Source organism: Spea bombifrons, chromosome 12 (assembly GCF_027358695.1).
Source record: "Spea bombifrons isolate aSpeBom1 chromosome 12, aSpeBom1.2.pri, whole genome shotgun sequence".
In the NCBI taxonomy this organism is placed as follows: Eukaryota; Metazoa; Chordata; class Amphibia; order Anura; family Pelobatidae; genus Spea; species Spea bombifrons.
The window spans coordinates 19,285,433-19,301,479 of record NC_071098.1 but is presented as its reverse complement, the minus strand read 5'-3'; the positions used below and the strand labels follow the sequence as shown (position 1 = coordinate 19,301,479).

Genomic DNA, 16,047 nt, shown 5'->3' with positions numbered 1-16,047 from the left:
AGACTCTTTGTCCCGTATGTACAAACCCAGGACCCAGTCCTCTCTCCTGACCATTTCATAGCTGTGACATACTCCCTGTGGGACTCTGTTTGTCAGCATTCCAAACAACGTAATCCCTCTGACGTTCCAGGATTAATGTACAGAAACGGCTATTTCTATCACAAGGGGCTGGTATATGTACCACCAGAGGACCGGCTAAAGATTCTACAGACATTCCATGACACGCCGGCGGCAGGTCACGGTGGCATCAAACAGACTCTTGACCTGATACAACGTTCTTTCTGGTGGCCTAAACTCAAAGAGGATGTCCTCTTGCGTGACCTGTGCCCATTCCAAAGAGATTCACAAGAAACCTGCTGGTCTCCTGCAGCCTCTCCCGGTACCCTCCAGACCCTGGACAGATGTTTCTGTTGACTTTATCACTGATCTACCTCCATCTCATTCACAGACCACTCTAATAGTGGTGGTTGATCGTTTTACGAAGATGGCACATTTCCTCCCCATCGATCACCTCTCTTCTGCCACTGAGACTGCCACGCTCTTTGTACAAGAGATTTTTCGGCTCCATGGATTGCCAGAGTCTATAGTGTCTGATTGTGGTTCCCAATTTACCTTGCGTTTCTGGAGAGCCTTCTGGGAACAGCACCACATACAGCGGTCCTTGTCCACGGCATTTCATCCACAGAGTAACGGTCAGACGGAACGTATCAATCAAACTCTAGAGCAGTATTTGCGTTGTTTCCCCACCTACTTACAGGATGATTGGGACTGTTACATGCCTCTGGCCGAATTCGCATATAACAACCACATTCATCGATCCATCAACATGACCCCCTTCTATGCCAACTACGGGTTTCATCCCTCCATGCTTCCGGGTTCTCCTATGCAGTGCGCAGTTCCCTTTGTCTCTGAACACATCGACAACCTCACCAAGACATACAAGATGTTACGAGAGACCCTGACAAGGTAACAATGGCAATACAAATTCTTCGCAGACAAACACCGCACCAACGCTCCAGAATATCATCAAGGTGACAGGGTCTGGTTGTCCACTAAACACCTACAACTCACATGTCCCAACTAGGGCCAAGATATATCGGCCCTTTCTGTATCTCCCGTATCATATCCCCTCTAGCAGTGGAATTCGATCTACCAAGCAACATGTCACTTCACCCTGTTTTTCACGTGTCCCTCCTTAAACTGTGGAGGGCCCTTTCCCGAACCGTTGCCCCAATCCTCCTGCTCCGGTCTTGATCAATGACGTGGAAGAATATGAAGTAGAAGAGATCCTGGATTCTCGACGTCTTCACGGCCGTCTTCAATATCTCATACGTTGGAAAGGATATGACCCCGATGAGTACTCCTGGCAACCAGCCTCCGAGGTCCATGCTCCAGATCTCATCTCCAACTTCCACCGTCAGCATCCTGATAGACCAAAATCCCCAAGAGTCCAGAGGCCTCTCCTCAGGACAAGGTACTGTCAGGGTCCACACCTAAGACCCCGACCTGAATACCCGGCACCTGCGAGTGCCCGGCACAATGCCGCTCCTGCTTCCTCTCCGGCTCCATCTGCAGTCAGTTCTAGGCGCGCGCATGCACGCCCCACCTCAACTTAACGCTTCCTGGAATGGCGGGGAACGCGCTCTGATGATGCTGTACACGGAGGTGGGGCGACATCTAGTGGTGTGCAAAGGCGTCTTCTGATGGCTATTTTCAGCAGGATAATGCACCATGTCACAAAGGTCACATCATCTCAAACTGGTTTCTGGAACAAGACAATGAGTTCATTGTACTCCAATGGCCTCCACAGTCACCAGATCTCAATCCAATAGAGCACCTTTGGGATGCGGTGGAATGGGAGATTTGCATCATGGATGTGCAGCCGACAAATGCAATTGCAAATGCAGCAATTGCGTGACACCATCATGTCCATTTGGACCAAAATCTCTGAGGAATGTTTTCAGCACCTTGTAGAAAGTATGCCACGAAGAATGAAGGCAGTTCTGAAGGCAAAAGGGGGTCCAACCCGGTACTAGCAAGGTGCACCTAATAAAGTGGCCAGTGAGTGTATATATCATGCGTACATACACCAGCACCATCAGGAAAGGTGAACAGACAGAACAAAAAAAAATGTCCTCTGTAATTGTCAGGAAACAACTTGAACCAGCGACATTGTGTGTGGTAGTTAAACGAGTCGCCATTGTGTGTGATAGGTAAACAAGTAGACTTTACATTTTCTGATGTTGTGCTTTTTCTATGCAATGTTCTCAGAACCTTCAGTATATACAAACTGCCAGACTGATCAAGTCGTCCAGTGAGTCCGGAATTCCCACTCAGGAAAGTTTTTCTTTCAACAACTCAGACAGTCCTAAACTAAATTTATCCAAAACAGCGGATTCATTTCAGGTATTTTTTTTTTTTTTTTTAACTCCCCTGCTGGAATTTTGTTTTATACTCTTTAATGGGTCACCAACATTCTCTCAAAGTGCAAGGAAATGAAACCCAGAGAGTTCCCAGATATGCTAAGAAGCATGGAAAGATTGGTGAAAAAAAACAATAAGCTTAGCTTTATATCTACTCCCATCTTAGATTGTGTCCTCTTTTTTTCGTAATTTTAAATAAACATACCTCTTGTACTTTATATAGTTAAATGTTTCTATCACATCTCCTCCCTCTTCTTCTTTCCACCAACTTATACATATTATGATCTATTTTCCATTCAACTCTTTTGACATTCAAAACTAAAGACTGCAGATTTTAAGTTTTCTATGGGGGACAGTACTGAATGCCTTACTGAAATCTAAATAGGATACAGTCATGTGAAAAAGAAAGTACACCCTCTTTGAATTCTGTGGTTTTACATATCAGGACATAATTACAATGATCTGTTTCTTACCAGGTCTAGAAATTTGGCAAATACAACCTCAGATGACAAAGTGTCATTATTTATTCAACAAAAATAAAGCCAAAAGGGAGAAGCCATGTGAGAAAAACTAAGCCCACTTTTACTGCTCCCATAAGAATGAAGATGCTAAGTAAAATATAGGTGCTGCTAATCAAATGGCCTTGAATAGTTGATCAACACATGTGACCACCTCTATGAAAGTAGAAGTTTCCAAACAATTTTAAATCCATCATTCTACAGTGAGAAAGATTATTCAAAAGTAGAAAACATTCAAGACAGTTGCCAATCTTCCCAGGAGTGGACATCCAAGGTCAGTCCGTGCAATGTTCATAGAAATTGCAAAAAACCCAAGAGCTACATCTCAGACTCTACAGGCCTCAGTTAGCATGTTAAATGGTAGTTGTTTGGCCATAATGCACAGCGCTACGTTTGGCACAAACCAAACACAGCATATCAGAACAAACACCTCAAACCATCTTCAGGATAATGATTAGGGCTTGTTCTGCAGCCACAAGACCTTGGAACCTTGCAGTCCTTGAATCAACCATGAACGCCTCTGTATACCAAAGTCTTCTAGAGTCAAATGTGAGGCCATCTGTCCAACAGCTAAAGCTTGGCCAACATTGGGTCATGAAACAGGACAATGATCTCAAGCACACCAGTTGCTATGCCTGCATCGCTGCCATCGGCAGCTTTGCAGCAACCACATGGATCATGGAAGGAAAGCCCTCCTCCAAAAAGAAATGGGGCTGGCGGCCGCCCCCATCTTTGATGATCGGTTCGGCGGCAGCTTCCTAAGCATAATGGGTGTTGCTGACACACCTCGATATCGATGCAGTTAGCAACACAACCCCCTACCCCGATCGCCTTGTGATTGCTCCAAAGAGCAACCACAAGCGCCATCAGGGAATGGCATTGTTGCCACTCACAAGATGGTGGTGCCAAGTGTCAACTGTTCACAGAGGGTCTATGCCCTTGTATTCAACCATGCAAGTCAATGGAGCCCAGCTCACAAATCACAATGTGATTAGTAAAACTCATCCACAATGATGTATGAGACTGATAGCCATACTGAAAACGATTGCTTCAAGCTATTGAATAGTAGTCTGTTTCGTTTTTCACACATGGCTTCTAAAAATGATCAGGGGTTCTGTTTGCTTCAAGTTACTAGTATGACATTTTAGTGTCCGTGTTACTGCTGTGGAGGCAGCACAAGATTCCCCAAAATTACAGTGGCTGAAATAGAAAGCTAATGTTTCCTCACTCACCTGCCCTAAAGTATATCTCTTGACCAAATATTTGCCTGTTTTATTTGCTGTAGTTCGCAAGAGAATCTGCAAAAGGTATCAGCTCCCACACTTTACTATTCATTATGAAGGCCTAATACTTGCAGGATTTTCCAGCAAAAAGGGTTAAGCTGCTGATGCATGGTGCATAATTCAATGTGACTACCTCTCACTCATTATGTGCAGTAAAGTTAAGCAAGTTAAACACAACTTGTGGAGCTCCCATGTAGTTGGAAAAGTGGGGAGAATAGGAAGCAGTTTATAGAAAGGTGGACAATAGCTGTCGAAGACTATTTAAGTTTTGTCTTTATTTGTTAATTCTTACCATCATTTTATTTTATGCTTTTATTACATTCTGGCATTTCTTTTGTTTTGATAAATGGAAATGGAGGCACAAGAACCACCATGATATAGTTCACATATAGGAACCAATATCTTAAACAATATGTTTAAGTTACTTGTAGGGCCTCCTGGTTTGCAGGGCCTAGAGTTTCATGTACAATAAGATATATATCCATTATAAGCATGTCTACATTCTTATGAATTGTACCTGTATTTGAGTTTCTTTAATAAAACAAAAATATTTAACTGAAAAGAAAACCAGAGACTTCAAGGCTACAACTCTGGAGGTTTCCAGGTATGCATATAGCTACACACATAGCAATTCTGAGAAAATATTCCCTTACCTTTGCCTAAATTCTTGAAAGATTATTCGATTAGGGAAACCCTGTCTACAAATACGAATTCCCTCTAGTACTCCATTACAACGTAGCTGGTCAAGTACCAAGTGAGGCTCCAGTTTCGCTGCCTAGATTCCAAAGACATTAAATTGTTACACAGTAAATAATAAAATATTTTGACATTATACACTAGAATTATACACGTTGTTGCACATTAAATACAAATAAACTGACAGGTTCATTGAGGGCAGCTTGTTACATGCATTTGTTCTACTTTTCTTGGCTCAGAAAAAATTATGTTCAGTTTCAACAAACAAAGGATTGTTGAACACTCCAGTAATTACAGAAAATAAAAATTCTTTTTGCATAGCACACAACCTCATACATGTATCCCATGGAGTCTTATTTTCTTTTTCACTGCACTAACTAACATTATCTCAACTCACGTTTGCAAGTTAAGCATCCATTTATGTTACACTGTACATATGTTCACACTTAACCTCAGACATCTTTCTTTTTACTTACTTTCTTGTCATGATTGGGAATAATACAGCGGACAAAGTTAGGATTTGTGTTTCTCAAAGTAGACATGAGTTTTGACAGAGATTCCTTATAAAGCTGTCCTACTGTGCGGAACATGCCTTTCTTTGTCTTGTATGATGATCCAAATGACATTTCAGACATTCCACTCACTTGGTCAAGTCCAACAATTCGATCCACTAGGAGCAAGATAAAGTCGTTTAAGGTAAATAAATTCACCTTTGTGAAAATAAGTGAGGTTCTAGTTTATTACATAGGACAATATATTTTAGGATCTAAGAATAAAAAGGAAAAAAACTATTTCTAAATAGCACATTGGAAACACTGGGAAGCGTACCATTGAAAAGTGAAACATATTAAGATTTTCCATCAGATATCTAAAAAGATTCACGCATTTAATAACTGCATACTATAGGGTAGAAGTGATACTATAGTTCACTGTGAGAAAATAAAGTGAATGACACAAAACCTTTACCTTTCCTCTCACTGATGTCTAGGCCTAGAAAGTTTTGTGACTACAAATTCAGGATTCTGGATAAGTAAAAAGTAAATAGTTCTAACTATTCTAACAGAGTTCTAACAGCCATCACACTCCTATCATGCCAAGTCAGCCCGTAGATGCTGGTACAGGGTGGCTGTAAGTGATGTGCAGACCCCATACTGCTGGCAGCAGCAATACATAAGGGGGGGCAGCTAGCCAGGTTTCAGCATGTACTGGCTGACTTGGCATGATAGGAGTGTGATTGCTAACAGCAATCCCTCAATCACGCATACTCATTCAAACACCCTCCCCCACCCCCTTACCTGCACTGCAGCTCTCTCGATGCCGCTCATAGACTTCAGCAGGGGGCGTGGCCTCCCTCTTCGTTCTCTTGTACTGCACAGAGGAAGCAGGACTGGAGCAGAGTCATGTGATGTCATGTGAACTCTGCTGGGTTCCGTTTCCTCTGTGCAGTACAAAAGACCCTCCCACAGGTAAGCAGCTGGGCTCTTGTGATCCTGGTTGCCCTGGCTGCCGCTCTCACGCGGGCCACACCCCGAGGTGGACGCCCCTGCTATAGTTACTGCCAAAATCCAAATGATGTTGAGGACAAAACAAACTGTATTCATCCATTAGAAAATACAAGACAGGACAGTTGATTAGATGCAGGTGGTGCTTCTTGCCTCATGTTAAGTATTGAATTTGTGATAATGCATAAATAAAGTTTGATTATTTTGTACTCCATCGTTCAATTACCTTTCTAAATTTGTCTACAGATTTTTCTTGGAAGATTTGTTCTCATGTTCGTATATTTATGTTTGTTTTGAATGCCTAAAGTCAACTTTTGCTTGTTAATTACTAAAAATCATGTTTGAGTGGTTGAATTTGGTGGGGTGACCCTCTGTTAGGGATGGCAAGCACCTCTCCTAGGGTGAGTAGTTTTACTATTGTCTACTTCTGGACTTTAGCCTAATGTTGTATGAACAGGCCCCTAATGATTGCCTTTTGGGCCATACAAATATAAGCATATAGGGTCTCAAGAGTAACATTTTTAGAAAAACTAGGGGATTCTAGGGGACTCTAACAGTATGGGATTCTTGCTGAACTGATGGTTTAGGTCCATATTCATACAGTCTCTAAACACCATGACTTCCAACTGGTTTATTGGTTCTTAAGAAAGGCGTCATTGGAGCATGGTAGGACCATATTATTTGTCCTGTGGATTAATAACCCGCTGCAGAAGTATGTTATCTGTGAGGACATAGTAAATCCCGCAGTAGTTATGTGCTAAAGAGTAGACTTGTGCATGGGGAGCAAAATCGATTTGGATTACATTTTGTTTTTGTTTTTGCCATGTTCGTTTTTGGGCAACAAATTTGGTTTTCCGGCTGTGTCAGCATGGACGAACTTCGGGGGCCCTTTAGAACGTTTCCAAAGGGGGAAACGTTCAGGGGGAAACTGAAGCTTAAAGCATGACCAGTTTATATAGGCCCTTGATGACTAGAATAAGGGGCAAATGTGACTCAGGAGCGCACAGCCATAATATTTCCATGGATAGGCCAAAAGAATCAGCAATCCAAAAGCTACCTGGTGGCATTATGGATTGGTGATTCACCTATTATGCATAAGGTTGCTGGTCAAGTCTTTGTGGTTACTAACATAACCCCACCTAAAGGGGCAGCCTCCGGACGGAATGAGGAGCTTTTCTTTTTATGACCCTGCATCTGGGCATGGAGGGCCTGCTCGAAGGTCCTTTCTCAATATAAGGGTCCCATTGAAGGTCGCCAAGAGGCCTGAAGACAACATTGGCTGAGGTCACGAGAGTGGATGCCATGCCATAAGACGTGGTTGGGACTCTGCAGGGGATGGAACTGCAGGTTCCCCTTCCCCAGTATGGAACTCCAGTTTCCCCTTTAAAACCAGAGTTGACCTTGGTGTCCTCCCCTTCTGAGAAGGAAAATGGGATTAAGAACAATTTGAGCGGTTTAGGAGATTGAGAGAACGATGATTTTTGCTTTATGAATCTGCAGAGTTTGTAGCAGTTTTAAGTGAGGGTGTCGGTTTTTAGAGGCGAAGACAAAATGCTACCGACCTGAAGACAATAGTTGGAATCAAGTGCATCTTCTTCATAAGATACATAGGACTCAATGTCTTCAACAACAGAGCCTAAAGATAGACAATCCGTGCTACAAGAAAATGACTTGGTAATACAGGCATCTGTGCAGACTGAGTTAGGGACTGAGGGTTTCCTCTGCGATTCAGATTCCTGCAGAATTGGATTTTTCTGATTGCGGTTAGGCAGAGCTCTTTGGGGTCAGATGTGTCACTGCGGCGGTACTGGCTGTGGATCCGCACTGCAGAAATTGTAAAAGGCGCCTCCTAGCAGAGATGGAGAGCTCAGCAACCAGCGCAACGGAGATGTGAGCAGAGAACAACAGAATCAGCAACGTAGATTGTTTTAGATGTTGCCATGACCAGCAACCGGCGATGCATGACCCGTGGTTGAACATAGAATCTCCCAGGAGGGGTATATGCCCCTTGGATCAAGGTGTCTGTGATTTAGAGATTTGCAACATGAGAGTACTGTGGATGGTGGCAATTTTTTTGGTAGGAGGTATTGGTAGACTAGTTCGACAGGGGTTTCCAAATTAGGTGCTTCATGCTTTCTGGACAACGCATCTGCTTTAATAATTTTGAACCCAGACGAAAAGAGATGGAAAAATTAAAATGGGTAAAAAACAATGCCCATCGAGCTTGTCAAGGATTAAGTCTTTTGGCTTTTTCAATATACACCAGATTCTTATGATCGTTAAGAATCATAATGGGAATTGCGGACAAGCAGATGTCGCCATTGTTCTAAGGCTAATTTAATAGCCAATAGTTCCCAGTTTCCTATATCATAATTTTGTTCGGCTGTAGAGAAAGTCTTAGAGAAATATGAACAAGGATGAAGACGATTGGAATTTTGATTTCACTGGGACAAAATGGCTCTGGCTCCAATCTCCGATGCGTCGACCTCCAGAATAAAGGGTATATCTGGATTGGGTCGTTGTAAGATAGGGGCCATAGTAAAAGCCAACTTTAAATTTTCAAAGACTCCTTTAGCCTCCGGGGTCCAAGTGTAAGGCACTTACCTCGGGGAACCCAAGTCCCCCGGCCAAATCCTCCTCTTCTCCCCTGCAGGGATGACGCTTCCGCTCGCAGCGGTACGAGACAGCCACGCGCTCGTGCGGCCAACTCTTGAATAAATATTCATATATAAATATAAATATAAGGCAGACCGCCTCCTGGATTCTGCCGCGTCGCTATGGTGACGAAAGACGCAGTTACACTGATTGACGCTCGGGAATGCCTCCTGGGAATATTTAAAGCTGTCTCACCCCTATACCAGTGCTCAGTTGTATTGTGACTTCCTATGTGGATGTTCCTACTCATTAGCGTTCCTCTGAGCCTCTCCTGTGTTCCTGATATTTTCCGTTACCTGACCCCGGCTTATTCTACTCATGATCTCTGGCACCCTGACCTGGCTTATATGACCACTTGTGACTTCTGGCTTCCTGATCCCAGCTTGCTCAAATTACCACCCGTGACCTCTGGCTTCCGGCCCCCGGCTTGCTCATTCGACTACCCGTGTTTACGGTTACCCCCACGAGAGTTCTGTTAGTCCAATAAAAAAAGGTATTATCACAAGATACTTATTCCATCTGTTATTTGATATTGACACCACTGGACTAATACGGCTACAACCTCTACTCTTCAGTAAGGACCAAAACTTTGGCTAGAGCATTCTGTAACCGCAATTAGAGCTGGCTCAGGTTGGAGCTGCTATGCAGGGGCAGAGGCAGGAGCAGGACAGATGTGTCCGATTCAGGATTGTTGCCCGTGATGGCCTTAGTCTTTAGGAGCCATCTCTAGGAAATAAAGAAACAGTCAGGATACAAACTGTAACTAGGGACACATGGATTGGAAAGACTGCGGACTAGGCACACGGCTGCATAGGCAGGGACCCGTTTTCTGTGACTGGACTGGCGGGGGTTCAAGCAAGGTGGATAACCCTCAGGCCAGGCACTGGACACACGTCAGGAAAGCCATTTGACAGGGCACACGACTAGAGGCCCTCAGACAAGGCACAATGTAGTGAAGGCTGGCAGGGCTGCTGGCAGACTGCAGCAGACTGGAAGGCAGTAGTGGATGCTGGCAGCAGATGCTGTCCAATGCAGGGTACAAAGGATGATCCCAAGAATTGTCAAAAGTCAATCATCTAAGCCAAAAGTCAGAAACCAGAATATTACGATCAATGGGGTACCAAACAACAAACGCTAAAATGAGGTCAAAATACCAAAGGTAATAAAACAGCAGACTGATCAGATTCAGCTAATCTCAAGCTCAGTATACAAAGCCAGGGACAATGCTCTTGCACTGAAGCTTGGAATAATGCTTGGTTTATATAGGCACTTGATGACTAGAATGAGGGGACTCAGGAGCATGCAGGCAGATGTCCATGGATAGGCTGAAAGAACTAGCAACCCAAAATCCACCTGGTGGCCTAATGGATAGGTGATTTACCTATGATGCACAAGGTTGCTTTTTCGAGTCTCTGCAGTTCCTGACATAAGTGCTTATTGCATTTGGCTGAGTATCGTGAATTAACTTCTGACCTAATCTTTATGTCCTTGACCAAGCTAGTTACTGGTTATCCTGAATTTGCCTACCCCTGGCTTTGGATTTTGACTACAATTCTGGTTCTGCAATTGGTGTTCCTGGCTTGCTCCTTCTCATGCTCCTACATGCGCCTACTGAGTTTCTGCACTGCTGGTCTTCCTGTTGTAACAGGGTACAGCATGGAAGGATAACACATAAGATTTGGTGCTAAATTAAAATGTCACATAAAGCAATGTAACCAAAATTGCATTTATAAATATAAAGATGGTTTTCAGTATTAATTCTATGCTAATTTAGCATGCATTTATGCATATAATTTACTTTAGAGAACTGCGGCAAAGCTGAAACTGAAAGGCAAAGGATGCACAAACACAAAATAAGCAAACCTATCTATTTCAAGAAATCAGAGGTGCTTCTTATAGCATACAATTTATTTTCATTTCAACTTACCTTCACTTAGACCATGTAGTAACACAGCATATGTGTCAAAGAAATAAACATAAAAAACATCCAAAGAAATTGGGCATGATGTGACAAAAAAAATATGTAAAATACTGCCATTGAACATAGATAATATAATAATAACAATACACAAACAAGCATTTTGCCCTTACCATCTTTCCAAAGTTCAGCAGTAAACTTGTCTGTGCTCTGGTGTAAAAGTGTTGCTACATTGTCATTCAAAGGATCCATGTTCTTCATCAACCATTCGTCTGCTTTATAATCCACCTATTATTGTAAAACAACAGATGTCAAGATTTTAGTGAAGAGCTATCTAAATAGAATCTTACAGATTGTACATGTAAACACATTACTGAGTGATCTGTATACACCTCTACATTATTGTTCAGGTACCATTGGTTATTACCTTCCCAGCATAATGGATTATAGACAAATCAGCTTTATCTCGCAGCTGTCTGGGTTTCTGGAATTTAGGATGTGTTCCCAGTTCCTGTATGATTTTTTCCACAAAACTTTTATCAGTAGCTTTGGGGAACCAGCACTCCTCATCCAACAGGGAAAGGACACCTGGAGGATTTGCCTTAAAGAAAAATTAAAAAAAACAAGAACAAAAAAGGTTTAAGAACAAACTACATTCATGAAGTGACACTCCAGCCATCATATGCACATTAATGCATAAGATACCTGTGTGGCCCCTATACATTTTAGTGCTGTCTATTTTGCAAATGCAGAATCCCTCCATGTGCATTTGCAATTTTTCATATGCCAGCTATTTTTCATGCAGGAAATACCGTATTGGCTCGGATATAGGCCGCCCCCGTATATAGGCCGCACCCAAAAAGTTTGGTGCTTTTTTAAAGAAAAAAGTTTTTTTCTTTAAAAAAGCACCAAAAAAAACATGCAGCCACTCTGCCCCCCCCGAGATATGCTGCCACTGTCCCCCCCCGAGATATGCTGCCACTGTCCCCCCCCGAGATACGCTACCACTGTCCTCCTCCCCCCAGAGATATGCTGCCACTGTCCCCCCCCCCCCGAGATATGCTGCCACTGTCCTCCTCTGCCCCCCCTCCTCGACTTACCGGAGCAGACTCCCGGGTGTCTTGCGGGGCCGGCGGGGGACATCTACGCAATACGCGTATGCGACTTCCGGTGCCGGTACCGGAAGTTGCATACGCGTATTGCGTAGATGTCCCCCGCCGGCCCCGCAAGACACCCGGGAGTCTGCTCCGGTAAGTCGGGGGTGGGCAGAGGTAAAACGCATCGTGCGGACGGTCTGCACGATGCGCTTAGACAATCTCCCGTGCCGGGACTCCCCCCCGTGGAAGGTGCTGGCAGGGGAGGCTGTCTGAGCGTATCGGGGAGTAGGATGCAGGTCCCCTGCACCGCTGTGGGGGATCTGTATCCTAACCCCGCTGCCTGCCCGGCGCCCAGGACTGCATGTCCCGGGCGTCGGGCGCTAGACCCCGAATATATTCGAGCCAATACGGTATGTCCCTTTAACACCAAAATTGTAAAGTGCACAGGATGAAGTTAAATTGAAACAAAAAACTTCTCACCGGTCTCTCAATAAGATCAATGCAGGGTTGAAGATCCAGTCCAAAATCAATAAAATTCCATTCAATACCCTCTCTCTGATATTCTTCCTGCTCCAAGATGAACATGGTGTGGTTGAATAGCTGTTGAAGCTTCTCATTTGTATAATTAATGCACAACTGCTCAAATGAGTTCAACTGCAAGGAAGAGAAAACAATTGAAACTATTTAAACTTAAACATGATCCCTGCAGATCCATTGTAATGTTCCATGCAGTCACGATTTTCAGGCAGGGCCAGATTAACGGCAGAGCACATGGAGCAATTGCTCCTGGGCTCCGGAGTTCTGAGAAGCTCGGCAGCAATTGCTCCCTGAGTTCTGGCTGGTCATACATCTCACCTGACCCAAGATAGCCTCAATTCGTCCAGGTCCCACAATGTGCTGCAATCTGATGATTGCATGATCAGATCCCAGACTGACACTGCACACCTGGAAATGACATAATTTCTCGGCGCACAATGTCAGTGAAGGAGATATATATGTGTAATATGTGTGTGTTTATGTGTATATATATCATACATGTGTATAAGTCGTCATACACGGGATGCCTTAAGTCACAATTTAGTGCCACTAATCCCTTTTAATAATAGAGTAAATAACACAAAACCTTTACTTTTACTCTCACTGATTTCTGGGCCTAGAAAGTTTTGTCCTCTGAAGTGACAAATTCAGGAGGGTGTTTTTCTCTGGTTAAGAAAAAAAATAGTTAAATTTTTTTTCTACAGTAAGTAAAGTGCCAGGAAACCGCAGATAAAACATACCAGGACAGGCTCTGCCACGCCGACACCAAAACACATACATCAGGACAGGCTCTGCCACACAGACACCGAAACATATACACCAGGACAGGATCTGCCACACCAACACCCAAGCACACACACACCAGGACATGTCTGCTACACCAACACCCAAAGACACACACACACCAGGACAGGCTCTGCCACACCGAGACCAAAACACACACATCATGACTGGCTAAGCTACCACAATAAAAAAAAGGTATTTTCCACACTGCTTTGTCGTTGACCCCCCTTTTGTGTTTTTGCCCCTTGAGTATCGCCCCCAGCCAGCACTGTGTGTATTTATGCCCCCAGCCTGCACCCCCTTTAGTATTGATTTATGGAATGGCCCCAGCTGCCCCCTTGTCTACTGATACCACCAGCACAGAAAAAACACTGCCCTGCAGTATGGGGGATGTCTATCTGACTAGTTGGTTCCTTCCATGAGTCTACACATCCCCCCATACTGCAGGGCAGCATTTTATCTGTGCTGGTCAGCAATACGTAAAGGTTGTATGTGTCATAGAAAACATGACCAATGTGGTCACCCTAATGCCCCCATACCCTTGTGTATTGCCCCCAGCTAGTCTCACATTTTATATTTATCCCACCACCCAGCTCCCCTTTAGTATTGATTGATGTGATGCCCCCAGCCAGCACCCCTTTGTAAAGTAAAGCTCCCATCCAGCACCCCCTTGTGAATTAATGCCCCCCTTAGTATTATGTCAGCCCTATCACCCTGATTGCATCCACCTGATCTGCCTAACACCGCGATTGGTAGTATAGGACTTGCCACCTTTGCCCCCAAACAGCCTGCCTGTGGCATCCTAGCATCAAACAGCCCCCCCCTGTGCCATGCTATACCCCCACCAAATATTCATTTACTCATTCATTCACTCATTCACAGATACTCATTTATCCCCAGATACTCATTCATTCACAGATACTTATTCATTCCCAGATACTCATTCATTCCCTCAATCACGGATACTCGTTCATAACCTTCCCCTACCCCCTTACCTGAACTGCTTTCATCTTTGTTGCTCACATTTTGTGCGAACAACTTCTCTTGAACCGCCCAGGGGAAACAGGAACAGAGCAGGGTCATGTCACGTGACGTAGATTCACATGACTCCTCTGGGTTCATGCTTCCCCTTGGCGGACCAGGGTAAACAACAGGGCCCACGTGGAAGTGATCACGGTTGCTGCAGGTTTTTGCCCCGCGTAAAAGACGGCCCTGGTGGTCATGAGGCCACATGGGCCACTTCAGTGTGCGGCAGTTTAGTTTCGATTTAGGGTGGCCTGGAGGGAAACTGACCCACCCCTGCACCCCGGCCCAGCCTGCCCCTGGAGGAAAGAATAGAACAGAAGTAAAAATGATAGCAAGAGGCAGGGAGCAGAGAAAATGAGGGAAAAGTGCTTGATAAAGGCAGGAAATCAAAAGCAGGGGACCCTTCCTGTGTAACTAGTTCCAGAGCCAAAAGCTCCTTAATGCAGCCTTGTTTTTCATGTTACCTTATATCCATCATGACTACATGGAATGTCAAAATTCTGGGCTCTTGTGTACGCATTGATAGCAACAGGCTTCTTGTGCATGCACTATAAGTGCTGTAATTTGAACGGAAAAAAAGCAGATTTCACAGAAATCAAACATTTCAATATGCTTGCCCTACTGGGACAATTTTCTATCTTATAGTTTTCAGTAAACTTATGTAACCTTGCATCTCTCTCTAGGTAGATCCTTATGTCTTGAGGAGTTTGTTTTAGATTAGTGAAGTTAATATATTTTAGTGTTACCTACACTATATGTGTGTGCTTTATTAAATACACAAGTTAATTTTTTAGACATTCTTATCTATTTTACTATATTTTTTCAAATATTGGATTCATCATAGAACAAGCCCCAAAGAACCTTTAGACTTCAATACATTTATTTAGTATGCCAACATGCTTCAAGAGTACAGTCCAGCTTTCACATGCACCTAAACTCTTAAAATGATTTGATATTACGGTCACATGCTCATGGAGCGAAAATAAATAAATAAATATACAGGAATATAAAAAATAATGATAGTAAGTACATAAATCAATTATCATTTTATATAAATCTATTTCATCAAACTTTTATACTACATATTATTGTATATATATATATATATATATATATATATATATATTATACTATTATATAATTAAATAATCAAAATAAATAGTTAAATGTATAAATAAATTAATAAATAATTAAAATAATAAATACTTTTATATATTAGACCTGTTTCAGCTTATTTAATTGTTTATTTTATAGTATCGATTTATTTGTGAGAGAAAAAAAAGGCTTATACCATAAATTCCTTTTTTGTTAGGAATTTATGAAAAGACTCTCAATTTCCCTCTTGCCTGAATATTCCTTTTTACATCATATATTGATTTAAATATATGGGTATATAGGTTGGTCTCCCCCCAACCTGGAGCCGTTTGTTTTAGCCAATTTCTTGCTATTAGAATTTTTATAGCAATTAAGACCTCAAAAAGCACATATCTATTCATGGATGATATCCTGGGAAGATTACAGTGCAAAAGTGCTACTTCAAGGGAATTTCACCAGATTGAAGCAATGCACCACCCTTTTAACTGTTTTAATTGATTCATGCCATGTCTCC

At 43.0% G+C, this 16,047-nt stretch overlaps 1 protein-coding gene across 2 annotated transcripts in view; it reads right to left on the bottom strand.

Annotated features, from left to right (window-relative positions):
• LOC128470678 (myosin-10-like) overlaps positions 1-16,047 on the bottom strand; it is a 211,148-nt gene that overhangs the window by 95,322 nt on the left and 99,779 nt on the right. For both annotated transcript variants that reach the window (XM_053452577.1, XM_053452578.1), the window contains exons 14-18: positions 12,573-12,746; positions 11,423-11,596; positions 11,169-11,283; positions 5,397-5,590; positions 4,878-4,999 (exon numbers count right to left, since the gene is read on the bottom strand). In XM_053452577.1, the coding sequence (XP_053308552.1) occupies positions 4,878-4,999; positions 5,397-5,590; positions 11,169-11,283; positions 11,423-11,596; positions 12,573-12,746 (779 nt within the window). The remainder of the gene's footprint in view (positions 1-4,877; positions 5,000-5,396; positions 5,591-11,168; positions 11,284-11,422; positions 11,597-12,572; positions 12,747-16,047) is intronic.